Genomic DNA, 21,126 nt, shown 5'->3' with positions numbered 1-21,126 from the left:
ATGGAGTAATTAGATTTTTGTTTGATCTGTTCATTTCTTTCTTGTGTTTTTCACATCAGTGATCTGATACTGCTGGCTGAAGGTCTGGAAATCTGGAAATGAGGAGAGGAAATCTGATTAATGGATTCAACCCGAATCCATGTGAAACAGCCAAGTGAGCCTTAATGTTTGTGTCCAGGGTGACTTCTATAAAGGGATTGTGTAACAGGATGATGTTGCTCAAATAACAACTGAACATTTCCGGCTTTATTCTGTCCTGTGGTCTGTTCTGCTGTGCTGCACAGGACCAGACAGTGACTGAGAAGAAATCTTATTGGAGCTGTGCTGTCTGCTCCTAATCACATTTCCTGCTTTCTGGCCTGCTGGATCTATCAGGTCAGAGGAGCAGAAGACACGACCAGTGCGCCAGATATCACTGTCTTATTGCAAGACCTTTTTTAAAAAAGAAATTATAATTCATTAAATCAAAGGGTGCCGATATAAACATGTCATAAAAGATCTCTTTCTGGCCCATTTCCTTGTTATGTCCTTTGATATATTTATAAGTCCCAGTTACTGTTTTATTTAGCATACTTTTCTCTAAAGTGAGAGGCTAAAATGGGAGGCCAATTCATTTCAGAATGCCTCAGGTATGTGATTTTGTGACCTGATTAAATTGTTATTGAACCACTGATGTATTTTATTGTTACCAGAGGGACATATGCTAAATTAAACGGCCTTAATTGATGAGGGAACTGCTTGGTGAAATCATTTTGCATCTACGAAGATGAATAAAGACAGAGAAACTTTTTAACCCAGCGCCATTATTGTGATGTTCGCTCCCAGGTACTGAGTCACTCATTCTGTGCACCCTGGTCATGGTTACTTAGCGTTGCCCCCTGTTGTACTGCAGCCAGTATTACACTCTGACCCAAACACTTTAGTTAAACATTAACCAGTGCTGTTAAAGGAAAAAAAAATTGAAATACTTGAGTATTTGCAGGATGGTTTACACACCTCAATACTTACTGGGGATTCGATGTTTGACTATTGACTATTTTATTATATTTTCACTTCCAAATACCCTTTTCGATTAATGAGCAGTCACTGGTGAAAGAGAAAGGCTGATTTCTGGACAAACATGTTGGTAGAGAAGTATGAAAGGGAAAGTAATGAAAAAACTGAGGAAGTCACTTTTTTTTGCAAAAGGAACTCTTCATGATGACACTGAGAACAAAACAATCTTATTGTATTGTCTTTTCTAATTCCCACACTTGTAAGCTTTAAATGCACAAAGCAGACATACTTAAAACCTCCTCTTTCACCATCTTGCCAGTTCCTCCCCTTCCAGTGGGGGAAAAAAAAAAAAAAACATAAGGAAGGAGGTTAGCGCATGTATGTGCATGTGAATGTGCGATGGTGGATACTGTCTGTCAAATGAAGATGAGTGGACAGTAATTAGCAAAAGAGGTGGAAGGAAACACAGCTGCTGCACCAGCAGGGATCATTCAGCGGAAAGATGTCTTTAGCGGCCTTGACTGAGTGAAACATGTCAAACGAGGTAATCAGTTTGAGCGTGAAAGTTCATTCTGGACCTTAGAGAGTAGTAGTTTGGCAAAATAAATGTAACTCAAGGTCCACCTAGGTTACTGATGCATTAGGCAAACACTCCCAGGTTTGAAGTAATGGTTTCACAGCCACATTTGACCACTTTATCTATATTTTACAAACAGAGGCTGTATGGTGTGTTTTTGCTCCTTCTATATCGACATGTTTTTCACACCGAGCACCAAACACCCGATCGTCCTCCTTAAGTGGTCTTTCCCCCCCGAGTCCATCCTGACCCTGTCTGCTGGAGAGGCATTGCTCAAGATGCAACGCTCAGAAGAGTGTGATCACCACAGCCTCTGCTACTGTACAGCTACAGAAATTCACTGTTATTATATATGATCAAACATATATGATCAAATAAATAACAAATTGCACTTCGCTGCTGTGACGTTATCATCAGCTTCATCTCCAAACTCCAGCTGTACTTACAGTATTTCAAAAGAACATAATTTGACCTCTCTCATCTCTCTCTCTCTCTATCTGCTTCTCTCTCTCTCTCTCTCTCTCTCTCTCCCTCCCCCTTCTCCCTCATGTCATCACCACCGCCCTCCTTATCCTCTCCCCTAACTCGCGCACTTTTCCACAGGTCTGTAGGTCTGTGCAGTCATGCTGTGGTTGTTCTGCTGCTGAGAGAAAAATATAATTCAAATCCCCCTAAAACGCACAAGAGAGAACATAAGGTAAGCTCTTAGGAGGTTATTTCATTCCAGGTTTACGGTACAGTGACATACACCGATGACTTCTTAATTTAAGGTGTAAGTTGGCTTTACATCTGTATGCTTTACATCATGTGTTTTTAGAAGCTATAAGGAAAAAATATGTTGCCTTTTCTTATTCTTGAGCAACTCCTGTATTCAATGGGTGTATTTGTACAGTCGATCTGCTACTTTTGACCCATTTTATGATGCTTCTATTTTTGGTGGCTGCTACAAAACAAGAGATTTCAAGTAGTGCTCGTATTTTTTTTCTGCTTATGGCAGAAGCGCCTGTGATCTTTTGCAACTATGTGGCAGGGTGCAAGAGTGACTCAAGGGGTTATTGCCACATCATATTTCAGTGTGCATGTCGCCAATGATGGGACCAAAATGGATGCCTGTGTGATTTTTATTATATGTGAATGTGCTGCTGCTGCTGCTTTCCTGAAGAGGCAATCATTTTTATCTGAATGACTGGTTCTTAAGAGTCAAAACTCAGCACCCCGTCAATCAAGATTTTTCACCACAAGGGAGAAGCCTGAGGTGGTGTAATATCCACAGTGCATGCACCCATATGGCCCATAGACGAAGAAATGGGAAATATTGTCCCTGAAGTCAATAAGGGGCTCTCGGAAAAGTAATTTACTTCCACCACGTCTGCCCAAATATATATATTTTCTATCCTTTCATAAGGTAGTGTCATATATGCGATGAAAAACAAAAATAATGCTCCCTGGACTGAAGGGCATAGTGCCCCTTGGTCTCCTCATTGCATCATATACTGTAAACCTGCTACTTTCACTGGTCCAGTTTATTGATTTTATTTTGTTTTTTTTAATGTAACTTACTCAGTGTTTCCAACCTGCTGTGACAAATGTTTCCATTTAATCAGATTTTTTTACTCTTATTCATTTCATACATTTACTTAGTGTTTGGGTTATAAATTTTACTCTTTGTTTAAGCCACTCTGTGCAAGCAATTACAGGTGGCCACTCCCGTTTATCACAGAATTATATATTTCAATCTAATCCTTTCTCATCAGCGTCCCACACTTAGTTTAATCTATAGATGGATGTGATGCAGGTGATGCACTACAGGAGATTGTTCATCTGTGTGGTGACCTTCACCCATGGATTTACTGTTTTGTTAAATTACAATCCTCTCTAATTCCAAAAGGGGGCGGTCTTCTTCCTGTTAAATATGGTAATAGGCCAACAGCATGTTTAGTCCCTGCAGGGAACTGAATGCACAGTAAAATCACTGCCAAAGTGACTGTGATGATATGAATGAACATTAATTCCCCGGACTATCTTGGTTCATAAGAATCAAAAGAAGCACTTTAATGACAGATGACGTCTTGCAGAGTTTCACTGGACACACTTGAACATGGTACAAACAAAACAGCAGCATGCTGCAGGCTGCAGGCTGTTATGATTATGGTTTTATTAAATGTTTCAACATGGGGTGGAGACAGAAATGAAGCTCTTTGGGTTTTAAGACAAAATTGGTTCTTTGAGTAAGGAGCTGTTAATGGCTTGCTTTCAGCCGTGATGTCCCAGGCTTGTTGCAACTATCTCTTCGGTATCAGCACCAGCAGGTACTGTAATGATCATTGTCTGTTTGCAGTGACCTCTAAATGACTTTCCGCCAATGTTCGCAAATGTTAATGTTCCTTTTAAGCACTGAGTTCAATATTGACAAAGAGAGATCACATTTTCTGCTTTATTTGCTTCTCCACAGGAAGTTGCCTGTCTCATCCGCTTCATGTAAAAAAGGTGAAGGTTTGTCATCAAGCAAATGATTACATAATAACCATATGGATTTCATTTTTTCTTCCGTCTTGTCATTTTCTACGGTTGTTGTTCACTCACTGTGTTTTATTTATAAATTATTTAATTTTACAACATTGCTATTTTCTAACAATGTAAGTTTCATGATTAACACGTTTTCATACAAAGATTATTTTATTACAAATATCTGCATAGAAGTTACTAGAAACTGAAAACCCCAGTACAGTTAGCTTTAAAATTATGTCTTATTAGTACGTCTTAATAAGCATTTTGTTGAATTCTGTCAGTTACGATTTTGCTGTTCCTTTGCTTTGAGTATGTTTGTTATTTGTATTAACACAAAAAGAATAACAGATTTAAATGGCTCACTTTATTTTCTAATTGTAGTCTGACACTGGCCCACATCTTAGCTGTTGAAATGGAGGAATGGGAGGCTCCCACATCTTTAGGACCAGCAGAAGCCAAAGGGAACACCTCGTCACCAATAGGTATGCAGCCTTAGATATATATATATTGCTTTGTTTCTTTAGAATCTGAAATGGTTGAAGATAATGGGGTTTTCAGTAAATACTATACTTTAGGGCCACAGTCCTGTTAGATGAGCTCAAGTAGCGGCTCATCCGCATCACGTGTCGTGTTCCAAATGTGTTCATTTGAACTGGTTTTAAACTGGATGCTATTTCAACCATTAGTCCATTACTTTAAGCTAACTCAAAACAGTTCAGGTGTCATGACAGACTCCATATGTGGATGTACATCATATAGTTCTTCATTTAGTCATAATTTCTAATTAATCAAATTAGTTGAGTGACAGTATACTTTTTCCATGTAACTCCTGGGGAGTTGGGGATCACTGCTTTGGGCTACATTTATAATGGCAGTTGTACTTGCTGAAAAATCTGCTCTGACAGATACATACCTGTGTTTTCCTCACAGTTAACAGGTCTTGTGAGAATCTGGAATGCTACATGGTCCTAATTATGGCCGAAAAGACAGCCATCAGCTCCATCTGTTTCCTGGCAGGACCTGTCACACTGCTGGAAAATGCTCTTGTGTTGGCGGTGATCGCTGCCACAGCCACTCTGCGCCATCGGCCTTCGTATCTGTTCATTGGCAGCCTCGCTCTGGCTGATGTCTTCGCCAGCTGCTTCTTCACCACCAGCTTCCTGGACTTTCACCTCTTTCGCCGCAGTGATGGCCCCACTGCCTACCTCTTTAAGTTAGGTGGGGTCACCATGGCCTTCAGTAGCTCAGTGGGGAGTTTACTGCTGACCGCTCTGGACCGCTACCTCTGCATCCACCAGGCCTCCAGCTATAAGGTGCTGCTGACCCGCCGGCGAGCCCTGCTGAGCCTGCTGATCCTCTGGAGTGCCACCATGTTCATCTCCTTCTTGCCTCTGATGGGCTGGAGGTGTCCCACGGGGCTTACTCCACCCTGCTCACGCCTGTTTCCCTACATCAACCAAGGGTACCTAGCCTGCTGGACCAGCTTCATACTGGTGCTTCTGGCTCTCATTTTGGGAGCTTACGCTCTCATCCTGTGGAAGGCCCACCGCCATGAGTCCTCCATGACCAGCCTCCAGGGAGCAACAGGGACAGGCCATGCCCGCATGAGGATGGATATCCGACTAGCACGTACCTTTGGCCTGATCCTGCTCATACTAGTGGGCTGCTGGCTTCCTGCACTCTCCTTCATGTTAGCTGATGTCTCTGTGTACCTGACCCACACCCAACAGAGGGCCTTCGCCTTTTGCAGCACCCTCTGCCTCGTCAACTCTGCAGTCAACCCACTGCTGTATGCACTGCGCTGTCGAGAACTAAGAGTTGCTCTACTGCGATTGCTACAAAGGCTGCTTGAGACTGGCAGGTGTAAAAAATCTGCGGAGGATTTGACCCCAGGATTACCCTCCACAGAGGACAACAAGTGTACTGCCTTCTCTGAGGATGAGATGCCCAAGACCAGAACCATCCGGCTTAACTCTGTCTCAGAAGTGGTGAACGACCAGCAGCTGAACATCAGAAAATGAGATGAAATGAAGGAGTAGCTGCACAGATAGAGAAGTGTCTGTGTTTATGTGTGTAAAAGCAGACGTCATCAGATCTACATCTATGAGCAGGATTCACATTCATCCAATGCGCTGGCAAGTACTTAAAATTGCCTTTTTTGGTCATGGTTATTGTGGTAAAGGCCACTGTAGTGAAGACTATTAGACAATAATAACTAAATATTGTTATTAGTAACAGTTGATCGGAACGTCTATAAATATGGGAAACGTCTGACATGTAGTGTTTTGCATAGTTATAAGACACACTGAAAGGACACTTAGGCAATTAGTGTGTCACCATTACAAATTACAAGGAACTTTATTGCATTTGGTGATAACTGTACGAACTATACATTAGTAAAAGATTCAATAAAGCATCTGATGCCCGGGCATTGTTTTAGGCCTGGCAAAAGATTTAGTGTTGGGTCGAGATGATGTGATGTGGCCCTCCAACCCCTAACCTCTGACCCCTCTACCTCCCATGCCAGTGCTTTAACGCTCTCGCTCCTGTGACACACCGCGTCACGTGAACTGAAGTGCTGACTTAACTTTTGGGTTCACCACACGGTAGAAAGGTGGATCTGTTGTTCGTGTGCTTGTTTACGTTTGAGGATTTGTCCCTGAGTGCGCAGGAACACAGGACCCTGTGGGTTGCCTATCCTATCTGCACATGAATGCCAGGGCTCGACAAAAGCCCCATGCACGGGAGGATTTCACACAATGTTCACCGCATAAATCCAAGCAGTGTGCCGAGGTAAATGGGGCGCATGCCAGGAAGAGAACGAGCACAGACTCTAGAACACTCTTTGTAATAGTCGCACCTGGCAGCTGCAGTAAAGCACACACTGACATGCACTTAAACTCACAGGCGCACACAAGGTAACAAAGTAGAGAATCACAAAAGTCCTTCAGCGCTTGTTGATCTTAGAAAAACAGACAGAACACGTGTTTCCATCACGATATCAACTGATTAAAAATAAAACTTGACCATGATCTATTTTGACTCTTTATGTGTTTCAAATTTCATAGGGAAACCTTATTCATCGGCCATCCTTGCTCACTGTGAGGAAACAAGTTCTGCAGTCTGGTGTTTGCAGTCATTTATATGTGTCTCCGTCTCTGTGTCAGTCTTCTTGGTGTCAGGCGTGACATACTGGGAGTCTGCCATGCCAGAAAATGAGTCAGAAAATACACAATTGTGTTTAGGGGCAAGAACGTCAAGGAGTTTTGACAAAACACAACAGTGTAAAGGATGATCATAGATTACATACGCTCAGTTACCAGTCTATTATTGGGTGAAACAACCCTGTGACAAATTCTACCTTGATAAAGGTTATAATGATCAGTTTTTTAATTGGTTTAGAGAGGTTTGTAAGATGTGTTATACTGTGAGGTGGCATTTGTATTATTTGGTATATCCTGTTTATATGAATGAAGGTAAATATTATTAACACCTCTCAGTGTAATGCGATACAGTTCAACAGCATCTTAAACCACATCCTCCAAAATGACCATGAAGTTGGCAAGAGGTGGATTCTATTCTTCATAATAACAAGAAACAACTAAAGAACACAATAGATGAAGAATATATTAAATATGGTCGAAAATCAAGACCATGACTACTGTCTTTTATGAAGAGATGCTACTTTAATTGATACTGCTGAATGCTTACCAGCTGTATAAGCTACTCTAGATGCTGCAAGCTGTACAATAAACAGTGCATAACTGTACCCTGGCTGCATATTTAGTTCTTCCCATAGGGAAGATTTGATAGCAGCAATGGGTGCATAAGATTATGTTTTGTTTGTGTTTACCTACAGTAATTTATTGTGTATTAACAAGCCAAGATATTTCCTGTAAAAGAGACTTGTGAGAAAGTTATTATCACCACTGTGCAGCCATGCAGGCACACTGCCCATTGTAAAATCATACCATCAAAGAATGTGAAACCTGTTAGCTGTTGGCAGGCGGCAAATAAATAATAAAAGTATCCATGTACGGATGCAGATTAAAGTCTAGCATCTCTATGGAGTTCATTTTTAATCTACTTGATTTACCTGACCACCACCACCAGACGTCTCGTGAACCTTCAATTTGAGTTCAACGGAAAGGAATCAACAACAAAAATAGGGTTGGACGGCAGGAAATAGTAGCGTAAAGACGGGGATAAAAAGGAAATAAAATCTGTTTATCCTTGTACTTATTTAAAACTACGACAAAACAGTAACTCTTGATAACAACTACAATTAAAATCAATGAGAAATGCATAATAATACGCTGTAAATAATTACGATCCCCCCTCTGTCTCCCGGTGGTATGGCCCGCCATTGTGACGTTTTAAAAATTGAGCAGGCAGGGTGGGCAGTTGGCTCTCTACTCAGAGAAGAAAATCCGTTGTTGTGGAGAGGAAGAAAGGCTCAAGAAACCCAAGGAGCGATAACCGAGCTAACACCGAGAGTTAAACCCCAGTTTTTGCGGGTCGTTTCCCTCCTACTCGTCTTTTCCGTTTTTGTTTAGCTAACATGGCTTGTGGAGCTACGTTAAAGCGGTCGATGGAGTTTGAGGCCCTCCTCAGTCCCCAGTCTCCCAAGCGGAGAAGGTGCAATCCACTGCCGGGGACTCCCAGCACTCCGTCCCCGCAAAGATGCAACCTCCGTCCCCCAGTCGACAGCCCAACGCATTCGATGTCTCCTCCGGCCATAGGAGGCGAACACAGGCTCACCCCAGGTATGAAATGAAACCAGATTTGACGGGTTTTCCTGCGTTTGAGGGTGGGTGTCATGGGGGAGGGGGTTTGGGTGGAGTGGAATGGATAGCTAGCTAGTTGAGAGAATCAGAATGGGGGTTGGAGGCTAAATGTTAGCCTAGCTAAGCTAACGTCAGGAAAGGGGAGCGACGTCGCCAAGTTGCCGACACAGATTACTTTACCAGCTAATCGGAATAAACCGATAGACGCAGAAAAGTCGAAGTGCCTCTATAGGTATTCATGGGTGGCATCTTGCTATCTCATTGTATTGTTGCATAGTTAGCCGAGTTAGCTCAAATAGACTATGAATTTACTCATGAAAAATTTTTACATGGTCAAAGTACTTTTGCATGGTTAAATCAAATATTAGGTCTAGTACAGGAGTGATCGAGCTCAGCTATATTACTGCTTTTCTCAGCTTTACCTGTGCAAAGTGCAGCTATGCTATGGAATGTCACAGCTTTTAAATCTGTAAATATATTGATTTAAACATCAACTTGAAAATAGATGGGATCAAACAAAAGATCCTGCTTATACCCTAACACCTGGGTGACAATCTAGCCTGTTGGCACCCCAGAGAAGACAAATGGCATCACAGCAGCAGGCACATCATCGCAGCCTGCTAATTAGGAGCTGCCTGGTTAATGTTCCTTGGCTTTAGTGCCACAATTGTCTTGCATGGAGGTGGGAGTTACCATTATGCACCACCACCATTTCTTCTCCTCTTCAGGCCTTGAAGGCATTGTTCATTTCCTTTATGCCCGTACCCTATTCTCCCATTGACTTGGAAAGCTCCGCTGTGAGCGATGGACGGGTGTGGGGCACACAAGTAGACGGGAGATAATTACCTAGATGTCTCCACTGTAATCCAGTGAGGCTTATTGTGTGTGCCAGTCACTGAGATCGGGCAGCATGATAGCACTGAGGCCTAATCCTTGTGCTTTTTGAATTCTAATTAAAAAATTGCTGGACGTCCTTGAATTTATTTGATCACTTCACTGATGTGCAGTGTTGAGAGGATTGCACGATAGACAGCAGTACTACCTATGCTAAGTCATGCTGTTAAATGCCATTATGTGTGCTCCAGTGACTAGAGAGCCATTGCTTGTAACGCGTCATATAATAAAGAGCTGGGTTACTCATGGTGCTTGTCAGTCCTCCTGTTGCTTTGCAGTGTGTCGCCCTCCATCTTGCCACAAAGTATACAATTCCAGCAACAGCGAGGAAATCAGAAATGCACAGATGGATTCCTCCTAACCAGTTTTTATTGGCAAGGAAGAGGTGTTGTGATTTAGGAGTGGTCAGTCTCTCTTTAAGCCACACGCCTCCATCAACCTAGTTAAATCCAAGGAGGGTTTAGTTTCCTTTTTTGATGTAAAATATTGTCAACTTCTTTCCATACAATAATCAACATAGGCTGGGACTAATGCTGTTGTTGCATCATCGTCATTATGAACCAGCAGGTCATATTGCTGCTTCTTGACTTGGGTTTCAGTTGGATGATTTACCTGCTGAGGAGGTGAATAACTTGTTTCCTGAAAAATGAAAGTGAAATATGAGCCTTTAGTTGGGATTATTTCCATAAAAACAAGCCCTAACAAGCCCAAATTCTCACAGTGTGCCTGCGGTGTCATTTAATAAGACAAAGAAGCAGCTCTTGGTCTCTGTTGTTCCTATATTTACACACAAAAAAAGACCCATGCACAGGGGATGATGGAGAAATCCAGGAAGGGTTTCCTGAAAGCACACACAGATGTATGTGTCGATGGTCATGTCATCACAGCTGGCTTCCTGTGAAATGTTTTTATTACTGCTACTAGGGAAATGCGTATGTCTTACCCTGCTTAGCCAAAGATTTATAGTGAAAGCAGTTCCTTGGAGATGTCTGGAGGTGAAGACACGTTTTCTTGTCATTGCTCACACAGTTTATACAATCTGATATCCCTATTATGTTTCCCTTACAGAATGGATTTCCTAGGGCAGCTATCTCTATGTTCATACACAAAATGAATCATTAGGAAGAGTTTTTTTCCAGGTCTTCTTGTCTGATGTTGCTCGTCTAGCCTTAACCTTACGTTAAGGATCCAATGTGCCCCATTACTTCTTTCCGTCTGCCTCGCTGAATTACACCAAAACAGCTGCAACACACAAGGGTAAGTTAATGTAGATTTGTCTGCTGCGGACATGAGGTCCAGACAGTAGGTATTCTACTCACCTTCACCCAGAAAAAGAGGCCCCTCCTGGGACTGGTGCTGCAAGCCTGCCTCTCTGCTATGGTTTGCCAAGTGAAAGCAGTTTTGTATTTAGCGAAAGGTCAGCTGTCATCCCTCCCACCCGTCTCTACCCACACATTTCCAGCTAGTCGGGTTTGCTTGTGGTAAGCAAGGCTGGGTGTGCAGGCGAGACATGGGCATCTGACACTGCCGTGGTATCTTTAGTTAATTATTTCATCGTGCAGATACGATCACCCACCCTGTTCTCCTCTGCCACATTCTTGTGCTGCCAGTCTGGGCCTGTGCTTTGGTAAAATTCCCCCAGATGACAGATGAGACTTGTGTTTTCCCTGGACATGATGTTGCTTATAAGGCTGGACTGGTTGACTTCTGTCAGATTTACAGCTTGGGCTGAAGTGTTCAGGTCATAGTTCAGGCTTAAAGCCTGGGCAAGGCTTCAAGACTATTGGAGTATCCTTGGTGAAAGTTGGCCTGCAACAATGAATGTTGTACAAGAATCGTCTAATTTAACTTTAGCAATAGCTAAAGGTGCATCTATCCAACTTTTTCTCTCTCGGTGCAGAGTACAGATTTGTTATCAATGCTTTTCTTTTTTCAAATTAAAAGTCTATGTACTTCACTGTATGTAGCTCTTGCAATAGAGATATTTGTGCTATAGTTTCTGGAAGATAAAGAATCTGTTCACACATAATTAATCAATCAAGGCTTTTCATCATAGTTATGCAAAAATATAGTACAGTTGTTGTTATCTTGGTAGAAATACTACAGCAGAATCTCTACTTGTTGGCCCGTCACTATCATCTAGTATTTGTCCAGCTCGTCAGTACGAACTTCGAATTAACACTCACCTCTGACAGATGGTGTCATGTGACTTTTGTGGTTTTTTTGTCCATAGGGCAATGACCATTGGCTGCTGGACCACTTAACACTATAAAAGTCCCACCAGATTTGATTAGACAAATTCATATGTCTGGCAATAATTGAATCTACAGTAACAAGCTTCTTCAGTCATTTGTTTGGTTGCCATTTCCCATTTCTGCCAGTTTCTAACTAATGGTGGTCACTTTTAAATTCTTTACTGCAAAAGGGCAACTCAAACTGACCCATAATACATCACAAGCTACTTCCTGGTATTTGGGACATTCGAAACCCACCTCCCCCCACAACCTTTTAACGGTGGAGGGTGAAACGAAATGAGTCAGCTTTGTTTTCTCTCCACCACCATGTCCAATCTATCCAGCCGATCTCCCTTTCGTATTCACTATTTGGCCGGTGCCTAAGCCTTTTAGCCAAGGCTTTCTCCACTGTGTTCCCCTGGCTCCCGGAAGCCTGTGATTGATTGCTTGGCCTGCCTGTGGCAGGGTTATTGTTGCCAAGCAACGCCCACAGTTAAGCTACGAGTAGTTGGCAGAGCTGGAAGTGACAGGCAGCAGGAGAGGGATTTCACTCGTCAGTCAAACGAACCCAGGAGTAGTAAGACCGTCCGCCAACAATGAGTGAATGTCGAGTCAGAAATTTGAATTTACTACATTTAGTTTTAATGAATGCAGTTACACCTCTTTCATTCAGGAGATACTCATTCAACCAATTGGACCCAGTCACACCAGACCACTCGATTCCTTGTTGTAAACATTCAGTTAAGCAGCCCGAGTCTACAACCTTAGTTCCATACAGATTAATTCAAAATGACAGGATTACACCGAAGCAGTTGTAGTGGTACCAAATACAGCGAGGTCTTGAGCCAGCATATTGTGCTCTCTTGCTCATAGTCTGTGTTAAAAGGACAGATTGAGCTCCTTTTTTGTCATACAGTGAAATTGGCAAGCAGAGCTGGTAAGATCTGCTACGCCACCCTACAATAAAAAAATGAACCAAAGGAACAGACGCAAAACGAAAGTGAAGAGACATGCTGCCTTTGTCTTCTGCACACAAAATTCCCCTTACTATCTGACACTCTGTAATTGTGCTTAATCAGTGGGGGAAAACTAACAAGCTAAAGGACTACAGTACTGTGGGATGTTTTTAAAAATGATCAGTTTCAGCTGGTTTTTGTTAGATGTACTCGATCAGAGCTGTATTATAGCTGCTGATACATATTCAGGTAGTGATACGGGATCTAATAATTGTATTGTACAATGTCAATAAAGACTGTAGAAGATTGTATTCTGTATCATGATACAGTACATTTTTTATAAATGGGCGAAATAGTTTATATGAAATGACCCCATGGAAAGGTGATGGGTAAAAGAGCAGTAGTCCAAAAATACTCAGTTTAAGACATAATACAAAACCTGGCCAACAAAAACAAAACCAAGTGATGCCTCTTGTGACAATACAAAAGCTAAGCAAAGCTCTGGGAACAGCGGAGTGACCTCCATAATCCGATCACTGTGCTGTAGTTGGCTCCCGCTGATGGACGGAGTCACCTGATTGACTGATTGAGGTGTCTCCCAACTTGGAAAAACTATCTATTCCCCTTTTTTTCCCAGAGCCTAAGGTCACATCTTTATATTGTTGGCTTTGAGAGACCTATATTCAAAAACAAAAACATTAAGATATTTCATGCAGGGATTTGACCGATAAGTGGGTTTTTAAAGACTTAAATAATGTTAGTTTGGAGCAAGAAAAAGCCAATAGCCAATAATGACGTAGTCGTGTCTGCAGTGACATTGCTTTATTAAGAGTGAAAAGCAGAGGTGCAGATAAACGAGCAGAGCTTGTCGGATTAGGGTCCTGTATTTCTGACATTTCTGCTCACCGATGAGCAGCTAGTGGCCTCTAGCTCCCTCCCCACCCAAGATAAATGAGGCACGGTTCCCCAGATAGATGTGCAACACACGCACACAGACTTTACCCTCTGTATTGAGTTAGATAACGCCCCTCTTCTACATTTGGTTATTATCTCTGGTTGAAGCAGTGGTGTTCTGCTATTGTTTTCCTAATGCCTCTGCATTGGTGACACCTGTTGCTGGGCTTTTTTTTCTTTTTGTCTTTGGGTTGTCCATATATACGGACGTCCCATTCTTATAATGTATTAGATTAGGAACGCCTTGACAGAATCTCTTTAAATTTGGCACAAACGTCCACTGGGACTAATGGATGAACTGATTACAGTTTGGTAGTCAAAGCTCTCCGTGTCCTCACAAACACATTTTTGGCCATAACTCAGGAATTCACATTCTAATTAATGGCAAAATTGATTGTGACAAGTTTCACACTATTGTCTAATAGGATAAAATGATGAAGTGATGGCATTTTAAATCCAAACGCTCAAAGGTCAACTTCATTGTGACGACATAACCTTCTGCAATACACTTTTCTGGCTGTAGGTCAGCGCACAGAAGGGGAGATAGTGACCATATCTCACATTAGGTCGGACACTGAATTGGTGACAGTAATCTTGGTGTCCAACTTCAGACTGTGTTGACTGTAGAGGTCTTCTGTGCTGCCGAAGATTGAAGATGTGTGTGAAACATCCACGTTTTAGAGTGTGTGGCTTCTTTGCTGCAACATCCATATTTGAAGGATTATCAATTATTATTATTACTATCAAGGCTGCAGAATCCACTTTATTGGTCCTCCATATGAACGTATGCAAGGAATTGTCTCTCAGTGAACTTGCCACAAACTTATTGGCTCTGCCGATACTGAACTTCAGGTAGCTGTAGTTGCACCACGTGATGAAGCGCTCTGTTAATCCTCTGTACTCCTTTTAAATACAGTCTCTAATTAAAGACAGCGTGTTTGTCACTGGAAATTATTCAGACAGTTATTCTGACAATTCAGGCAGAACTGTTGATAACACACAGAGAGCCCGCCGAGGTACCACACGAGCAGATGTAGATGTGTAATTTCTGAGAATAGAGTTAAAAAGTCTGAGATATCACAGTTTAAAAAAGCCCCACATTTATGCGTTTGATCAAACGAGGCAGGGCCACATTTTCTTTACTCACCATAGTTTTATATTTGTGCACCTACCGTACATGTATTACCTTTTTACATGTGGGTTTACGTGCTTATCTATAAGTTAAGTATAAATGAATGATTATTTTCATTATTGATTAGTGTGCCCATTATTTCCTTGATGAGCCATTTCATTTGTAAAACATCAGAACAGTGAGGAATGCCATTTACAATATCCTAGAGTACAAGGGGACACCGTTAATTTCATGTTTTGTGCGATCAAAAATCCAAAACCCAAAAATATCAAATCTAAGAAAACTAGCGAAGTCTCACATTTAAAATGTTTGTCATTTCCCTTTAAATTATTAATTGATTATTGATGACTATATACTATATTTTTTTCAAACTGATTTCCTACCTCCTAGGTAGCCCTTGTTTCCATTCATTTTAATATCGTCTCAAATGTTTGTGTTGGAAATGCATTTGTTAGCAGGTTACCATTTTAATCCAAACCTTTTTTTTTCTTCTTTGTTGTGTGTGTGTGTGTGTGTGTGTGTAAGTTAATGGAAAACTGTGACACTTTTCGTGACATTCACACTGTCGGCTCTAAGCTTAATGTTGGCCTACTACACTGTAATGTAAACTGAACGGCACACACGAGTCCACATGCATGGCTTGGATGTTGTTGCGTCCTTGAAAGCCCCAACGGGAAAAGCTGATGAGAAGGTGGTGTTGATCCAGCAAAAGTCAAACTTATATTTAGTTTATTACGGGCAATATGCCAGGTTTACAACCAAAACAGGTGAGTGGCAGTGGGATTTCTGACTGCCCCCACATCAGTATGACCTACAGTAACAAGTCATTTTGGGGCTTTTTGGTGCGATGTGGTGTCTTATTTCTGCCATCATTTACATCTTAAGTAGATTAAATGATTGTGACACCAAGATGAATCCAGACAATGAAGGCATTTTTTAAAAGACAAACAGGAAAAACGACAGCCTATCAAGTTATTGTTTTCTACATAGAACTCGAGTTTCAGGAACATTAAAACAAAGCTTTTCTGTACATCCAACATGTAACTGTGGATAATCCTCTTAAGTATATGAACGGCTGCAGTGCGTAGCTGTGCGTAATGCCTTTCAGTGAGGCCAGAAGCGCTGGTAGCTTGGATCACAGTGAGACAAGTAATTCCCGTTTTACATAGTCTGCATTGCAGTCTATTATCACACAGATGAGTCTACTTTGTGCATGTACAAAAAGCCGAGGATCTGTTCAACCACCCAACAGGCCTCAGAAGAACGAGAGGCTTTTACTTTGTAACAGCCGAGTAAAGAACATAAATTTATGGTACAGCCTTAACGTAAGCTTTTTCACCAGCTGTGGCCTGGCATGATGCAGACGTCGTGAAAAACTTTGCAAGAGAGGTGAAAGCGATACTGTCACAGGGTCAAAAAAGCGAAGCTGAAGCAGCTGCGTGTGCGTTTTGTCACAGCTGTTGTGTGAGTAATGTTTTAGCCGATGAACCCAAGTCAGGTGAGAGGTGCCACTGAGGAAGTGAGCATAGCTGAGGTTTTTCTTTACAACGCTGGATGATTTTGCCTTCCTCTGATAGTCACTGTTCATGCCGGGCTTCTTTTAGCATCGTATGAATGTGATGTGGAGGGCGTAGCAATGCAAGAACACACATCAAAGACTAAATGAATCTAAATGCATCTCATTGAGCATAAAGTAGCATTTTGGGGAAAGTACGACTGGATAGATCAATAATGCCCTGATGATCAGAATAATGAGCGCATTAAAATACCACAGCCTGTCATTTTGTGTGCTCTAGAAAGCACCCCTGGTGGGAGGTATCTCTTCACCTCCCGCCCCAATGTGTGACAATGAGAATCCCCTTTTTTTCCAAGCGTTCTCCGTCCTGGTTATAACCGTCTGTGTCCTTGTTTATCTGTGCTCCCTACAGAGCAGATCTTCCAGAACCTCCGTCAGGAGTACAGCCGGATCCAGAGGCGGCGGCAGCTGGAAGGGGCCTTCAACCAGACTGAGGCCTGTAGCTCCAGTGACGCCCCCAGCCCCAGTTCCTCCCTCAACGCCCCCAGCTCCCCACCAGGTAGGAGAATTTACTGCTGGCTCCACACACACACACATTCACACTAAAGGCTAATAGGTACAGCATGACACACTCCCTTTCTTCAGCAGCGTGCCACAGCATTTTAGTCGCTGTTTGGATCAGTGTGGTTTTTGTTTGAGGGTTTTCTACTTCTGCAGGTAAAACCCTTTGCTACACAGGTGATCAAATAACATGTCTGCTTTGTTTTGTTCCGTTAGCCTACAACATAGAAGTGACAGAGAACTCGGACACCAAAACCATCACAAAAAAAAAAAAAAAAAAAAAAAAAAAAAACAACGAGTCACATTATGAGCCATGTGTAGTTCTGTGCAGGCACCCAACATCAGTTACGAATGATGCGCTCGCTCATTCAGCCAGGCCTGCCAAAAGGCCCTTGGCTGGACCCGAATGACCAACTCAGAATCCAACCCACTCCTGTCAGAGAGGGGTCTCTCTCCTGGGAGTTCAGTCCAACTCCCTGAAGTGAGTCCTGAAAAGTGTACTTTTATTATAATTTTCTGAGAATACTGTTACCTGTAATGGATGTGTTTCAGATGGAGCTACAAATAAGCTGCCCTTTGGTGCTCAATCATATCGAAAAGTCAAATGTTTATGTAGTGTGTAAGTGTCGTGGCATAATTTAAAGTCATTTGAAAAAATGATTAACGATGGAATTATATGCCGAAAAACACACAAAGGCCAATTAATTAGTTTCCACACTGGCACCTCAAATGTGGTTTTAGCCCGTCAAAGACAAAATGCGACATAACTGACCGTTCATACTGGTAAACGTGGTGCTTTTGCCTCCCGTTCCTCTGGAAACACTGTTGTGCTGCAGCAATAGTGGTGCAGTTTGATGCATTTAGCACAATTTGGCCGTTAGAGTGTGAGATGTAATCCAAGCCCCAGGCCCTCGGGCTCCGGTGTTTTTCCCTCTCAGTCTGTGGGGTCGTCTCATAGATCACAGTGACTGCACTGTTACTGACCCGGCCTCTCTCTGTCTGTGAGACTGCCATTAAACCTTCATACTCTGCCGTCGTCGCCTGTGATTTACAAACATTTTAGTCTAAACGGCTCGAAGCAGACCTCAAAGATTCATCTGGCTCCAGTTGCACTGCGACAGGGACACAGGGGAGACTCGGAGAAAGGGCTCACATTAGTGCTGCATGACCCTGCTGGCTGGCAGAGGTGAGGGACGACAGAAAGCAAGGCTGTAAATTTGCACCTGGCCGAGCACCTATTTCTGGAGAGAGGACATTTCTGTCCGTGTGACTTATCGCTGCACCACGCGCATGAGCGTTTCAGCCTTTCATAGCTGGTCCGATTTTGTGTTTCTCAGGTGCCTCAAGGAAGGACCAGCCCTCGTTTACACTGAAGCAGGTGAGCTACCTGTGTGAGCGGCTGCTTAAAGACCACGAGGAGAAGATCCGGGAGGAGTACGAACAGATCCTTAACACAAAACTCGCAGGTAATACTCATTCCTCTGTGAAAATACATACCAACTGTAAAACCACTTTAATATCAGCGATCTGGACAACATGTTCTCAGATTCTGCCAGTGAGGAACCTTAACCCCTTTATAGGGCACTCATTGAAATACTTAGAAATTCAAAATTTGAACCCTAGACCATTATTGGTGGTCATTACAACACTTGTTTACTTTTGTGAGTCTTTCAAAAAAAAAAAAAGTAATGTTATGGTGAGAATCAGGGTCAATGAAGTTACCATATGGTTTCTTGCCGGTCTGTCATGTAGCCTGATTGTCGCTGATTGGCTTGGGGAAATCTCGTAGTCCTACTGCCTCATGATGAGGCGAGGGGCGGCATTTTGAACTCCCACTTAAGTTACCAAATGTGGTCCCTTGCCCGATAAAGGGTTAAGTGCCCCGACTCGCTAGGGGGAAAGGGGGCGCAAACATAAATGACCAGCTGGAACAAAAGGTCGGTTCACAGTTGTTTTTATTACAAACGGCGAGGATAAATTGTGCCGAATAAACAAACAAAGAAAGTCAGGAGGAAATGGAGGGCGGTTAGCTGCTACTCCAAAGAAAAAACAAATCAGAACCAAAAGAGAACTCAACCTGAGTTTACTAATCTAAGCTAATTACAGTCACTACTCAAACAAAAAAGGAAGACTTCCTACTCTATAATACCAAAACACAGGGGAGTAGCACCCTTGATGCTACACAGCGTATCACAAGGCTACCGGTTGCACAGTACACAAAAGGTAGCTGTCCTAAGCCCATTCCTCTTACAACCTGACAGTCGAGCTGGTAACAGAATCACAGTTACTTGAGGCAAGCTGCTTTACATAACGGAGTGACCAACAACACCAAAAACTACATCCACCCGAGAACAACAGCTGCCGCGTCTGCTGGCTCAGGTCTCTTTTAAAGGAGCCCGCGGTGTTTGGGAGCTCCCTCACTGGACGGTCGATCATCCAATGACATCAGGTGGAGGGAGGGAGAACCGGTTGTGGGCATGCCGCAGTCTGGGGAGACACACCTCCAGTCCTCAGGCGGTGCTCTGGGATAAACAGGGGAGACAGGGTGAAACACTACATACAAAAACAAAAACCTACCGCAACAGTAATGAACTAGAATCATCCTGCCCCCCTCCCTTATGCGTATCTTTTCATATCATAACTGGTAACGTCTGCAGTCAATGGTTACCTCAGAGTTTAACAGTGACTCGACAGGAACAGGTGCAACAAAGACGGTAGAACTTTGTCAAGCACCTGAAGCAAAAGCTGTATTCAGAATATGTCCACATTAAGTCGGTTAAATTAAAATATGCATAGTTTCCTCTTTGTTTTGGCCCTCCTTTTCCTCTAAGCTGTTTTTTTTTTTCTTACCCAAAAACTGAGCTTTTGTGGAATAATAAGCCTGCCCAGTCACAGCTGGGGGAGTTTGGGAGTAAGCTAAAGAGGACAAAATAAGGATTTATCAGCCCGGCAGCTTGAGAACGGCTGCTGGGTGACAGGTAATGCTGATTAGCTCCGTTGGTTCTGTTTTTCACACGGAAAGCAGACGACTTGTGGCGGATGCAGTGTCAGTCCTCTGCCCCGTCTGCTGTTTGAATCTTCACCACCTCATCTGCTTCTCTTTCCAGAACAATATGAATCTTTTGTGAAATTCACACAAGACCAGATCATGCGAAGATACGGAGCCCGGCCTGCTAGTTGTAAGTAACCTCCAGCGAGACAGATTTCACATTTCCTCGTTTAATCAGCGCTTTCATTTTAAAAACACAATGATCCGATGGTCACCGTGTCTGACTGCAGCCCTCATCTACAGTATCGATCATTTTGTGTTTCAGATGTCTCCTGAACTCACATCGATGAGATCCCAGCTTCCTCTCACAAGATGGCTGCTCCTCTACGGCCTCCTTCCACTTGATTTTCATTTTATTTACCAACCCCCCCCCCCACCTCCATCTCAAACTGTTTGGGTGCCATGGTTTATTCTGTTTTTAATCGAAAAGTTGATCTCTTACTTCGAAACTATTGCTGCTGGCCAAAAGTTAGAAGAATCTGAAAGATAAAACTATGTATGAAGCCCGCTCACCTTTTTTCTTTTTTTTTTTTTGCCCTTTTTCTTGTTGATATACTCTTTCTGAAAAAATCCTGACTGAAGCAGATCTGTGTCAAATCTCTTGCCGGCGCTGTAGAAAAAGCTTATTGGCTCATGTGATCTTCTGTATAACCTTCCAGCAGCTGTATCTAATGGCTCCTGCTTCTCACATTGTCCCACTTTTCTTGCCTCCCCTCCATCCTCCCTCCCTCACAACTCTTTACCTGAGAATGTGGATTTTTCTCCCTTTTGAAAAAAATAAAAGTTCTGTGATTTAAAATCTGATGTCTGGGATGTTTTTCTTCAAGCGAGGATGCGTTTTTAGCAACGCGGTTAGCAGACAAAACAATCTCACCAGGGGGTCAGTGTGCGGTAACAGTTGTGGAGCTTCCCACCGTATCGCTCCATCTCCTCGGCAGATTAAGTTTGCACAGATGCTTTGA

At 42.7% G+C, this 21,126-nt stretch overlaps 2 protein-coding genes across 2 annotated transcripts; both read left to right on the top strand.

The window, feature by feature from the left end:
* The first annotated feature begins 4,478 nt into the window (after positions 1 to 4,478).
* Positions 4,479 to 7,682, top strand: cnr2 (cannabinoid receptor 2). Its single transcript, XM_070835763.1, has 2 exons — positions 4,479 to 4,563; positions 5,012 to 7,682. The coding sequence occupies exons 1-2, from the start codon at positions 4,494 to 4,496 to the stop codon at positions 6,100 to 6,102; spliced, it is 1,161 nt and encodes a 386-aa protein (XP_070691864.1). The 5' UTR covers positions 4,479 to 4,493; the 3' UTR covers positions 6,103 to 7,682.
* An 801-nt stretch (positions 7,683 to 8,483) lies between these two features.
* akirin1 (akirin 1) lies at positions 8,484 to 20,963 on the top strand. Its single transcript, XM_070835010.1, has 5 exons — positions 8,484 to 8,847; positions 16,967 to 17,113; positions 18,453 to 18,581; positions 20,223 to 20,294; positions 20,430 to 20,963. The coding sequence occupies exons 1-5, from the start codon at positions 8,643 to 8,645 to the stop codon at positions 20,438 to 20,440; spliced, it is 564 nt and encodes a 187-aa protein (XP_070691111.1). The 5' UTR covers positions 8,484 to 8,642; the 3' UTR covers positions 20,441 to 20,963.
* The last annotated feature ends 163 nt before the right edge of the window (positions 20,964 to 21,126 follow it).

The sequence above is a fragment of the Pempheris klunzingeri genome, chromosome 8, assembly GCF_042242105.1.
Source record: "Pempheris klunzingeri isolate RE-2024b chromosome 8, fPemKlu1.hap1, whole genome shotgun sequence".
Taxonomy (NCBI): Eukaryota; Metazoa; Chordata; class Actinopteri; order Acropomatiformes; family Pempheridae; genus Pempheris; species Pempheris klunzingeri.
Note: the sequence above shows the minus strand (reverse complement) of the source record. Positions and strands in the feature narration are given on the sequence as shown.